General features: G+C 38.4%; 1 protein-coding gene and 1 non-coding gene across 2 annotated transcripts; both read left to right on the forward strand.

Annotated features, from left to right (window-relative positions):
* Positions 1-1,027: 1,027 nt before the first annotated feature.
* On the forward strand, positions 1,028-1,871 carry LOC125033219. The gene is made up of 2 exons (XM_047624602.1): positions 1,028-1,432; positions 1,797-1,871. The coding sequence occupies exons 1-2, from the start codon at positions 1,028-1,030 to the stop codon at positions 1,869-1,871; spliced, it is 480 nt and encodes a 159-aa protein (XP_047480558.1).
* Positions 1,673-1,745, forward strand: Trnav-aac. The gene has a single exon. It is a non-coding gene; the product is annotated as a tRNA-Val (tRNA).
* Positions 1,872-2,500: the final 629 nt, after the last annotated feature.

The following is a 2,500-nucleotide window of genomic DNA, read 5'->3' on the forward strand; positions in this document are numbered from 1 at the left end:
TTTATCACACACACACACACACACACACATATATATATATGTATGTATGTCTATTTGTGTGTACACACACATATATATGTATATATATTTGTGTATATATATATACATATGTACACACACACACACACACACACACATATATATATATATATATATATGGACAAAAATTTAAATCACTATAAACTTTAAAACAATATGGCAATACAAATGACAAGAACTTAAAGTATAAAATGAAATACATATCCTTTAAGATATCAAAATAATATCGAATGGAATACAAAAATCAGTTAAAAACTAATTGAAGTTAACTGTCCTCCCGCCAAGCATTAAGGGAAACAAACCATTAATGTGATTGGGTTTCGTAATAGACTCTTGGGACAGATGATCCCTATGCCAGTCATCTGCGTGTGGACTTAGCTTAAGCGAGGCCATTTCCAGGATCATTTTTGTCATTCTTATCCCTAATACTGATAAAATCATTCCATTGGTATTACCGTTGTCACCATCATCACCGCATGTCACCGCACATGGAAGTACACTTTTCACGGCTAAAATCTGTGCCCACCAGGACCTTCTGTGTGTTCAACAGATGTGATAATTACTACGTGTTAGACAGATGGGACTATTACTATGTGTTAGACAGATGTGATAATTACTACACCATGAGCACATCCTAGTAAATATAACAGCCATTCTGAATATATATATATATATTTCATAAAAAAAAAAAAAATTGTAATAAAACTAGTAAAGATAAAAAACATAGTATTAATAATTATGAAATGATAATACCAATAATAAACTAATAATGAGGAACATAAGAGTTATAACAATGAAAATAACCATGATAATGATAATAGTGCCAATAGTAATGATATTAATAACAATTACCATCACATCATCATTGTAGGTTATCTTTAAAACTTATTGTATTACTACATTTATTATCATTATTAGCATCACTGGTAATATTGACTAGTATTGATGAAAAGCATTGGGGGATCAAGATCCAGAGAGAGCAGTAGAAATGCAGGGTTTGAAGCTGAACAGAGTCCAAGAGTTTAAGTACCTTGGTTCCACATTGCAAAGCGACGGGGCATCAGACAAGGAGGTTGGTAAGAGGATACAGGCGGGATGGAATGCTTGGAGAAAGATCACTGGGCTGCTATGCGACAGACGGGTCCCAGCAAAGCTGAAGGGCCGGATATTTAAGACAATAGTACGACCGGCGATGCTGTATGGGATGGAGGCAGTCGCGGTAACGAAGGGACAAGAGAGGAAGATGGAAGTAGCTGAGATGAGGATGCTACGATTCTCACTAGGGAAGACCAGGCTAGACCGGGTACGAAACAGCACCATTAGAGAGGCAATTGGGGTAGGCGAATTAGAGAAGAAGCTGAGGGAGTGCAGGTTGAGATGGCTAGGACATGTGGTACGGAGAGAGGAGGAATACGTTGGACGGAGAGTGAGGAGGATGACGGAAGGACGGAGAAAGAGGGGCAGACCGAGACGGAGATGGGAGGATTGTGTTCGGGAGGAGATGGCGGCAGCGGGAGTGACGGAGGAGGATGCGAAGGACAGCTGAGCTGGGAATAAAGCCTGAAGAAGAAGAAGAAGATTGATGAAAAGCATAAACATTCTTTAGGAAATGAGATTTCACAAAATAAAACAGGTGCTCATGGTGTAGTGGTTATCACATCTGTCTAACACACAGAAGGTCCCAGGTTCGAGCCCTGGTGAGCACAGATTTTAGCCGTGAAAAGTGCACTTCCAAGAGCTGATCTTATAATTACCAGTTTCTTCGTACCAAGAAGTCTCTGGGGCAACACTCCTTTTTTAGAAGGCTTACATGTTACCCTGACAACCAGTAGAACCTGCTTATTGATTGATTTATTTTCTTTTTTCTTTTTTTAATCGGGCTTCATCTCATTTTATCCACTCTTCCTTTTCGTTCTCATCAAAGAATACGAGGGTGAACTATCCGTATTTGCGTGAAGGGTATTCCTGTAAACTTTTAGGGATGTAAACTTTTACGAGAGATACTGGTGGAAATGTTGGAATTCTTAGCTAGTCTACATTTCAAGTCATCCTTAAAGCTTTGTAAAGATGACAAAGCTGGATGCTGCTCGGGATGCGTGGACAAAGCCTTATTAGATGATTCGAACACGTAATACATATATCGAATCATCCAGTCTTCTATGTTGACGAGACTGCGATCTACGTTACATTGGCATTGATATGTTGACTGATTAAGGTACTTACGTATGATTGTCAGTCTTAACAATAATAATGTTAATAAAAAATATAATGGTGGTACCGATGGCGATAATGATGATGACAGTAATGATGAAAATGGAGGTGGAGATAGAGATAGAGATTGAGATGGAGATGAAGATAACAGTATGAAAGGATGATGATTGTGATGGTGTGATGATAATCATGATAATGATATTGATGACAATGGCGATGACGATGGCCATGATGATGATGGTGACATCGT

The sequence above is a fragment of the Penaeus chinensis genome, chromosome 16, assembly GCF_019202785.1.
Source record: "Penaeus chinensis breed Huanghai No. 1 chromosome 16, ASM1920278v2, whole genome shotgun sequence".
Taxonomy (NCBI): domain Eukaryota; kingdom Metazoa; phylum Arthropoda; class Malacostraca; order Decapoda; family Penaeidae; genus Penaeus; species Penaeus chinensis.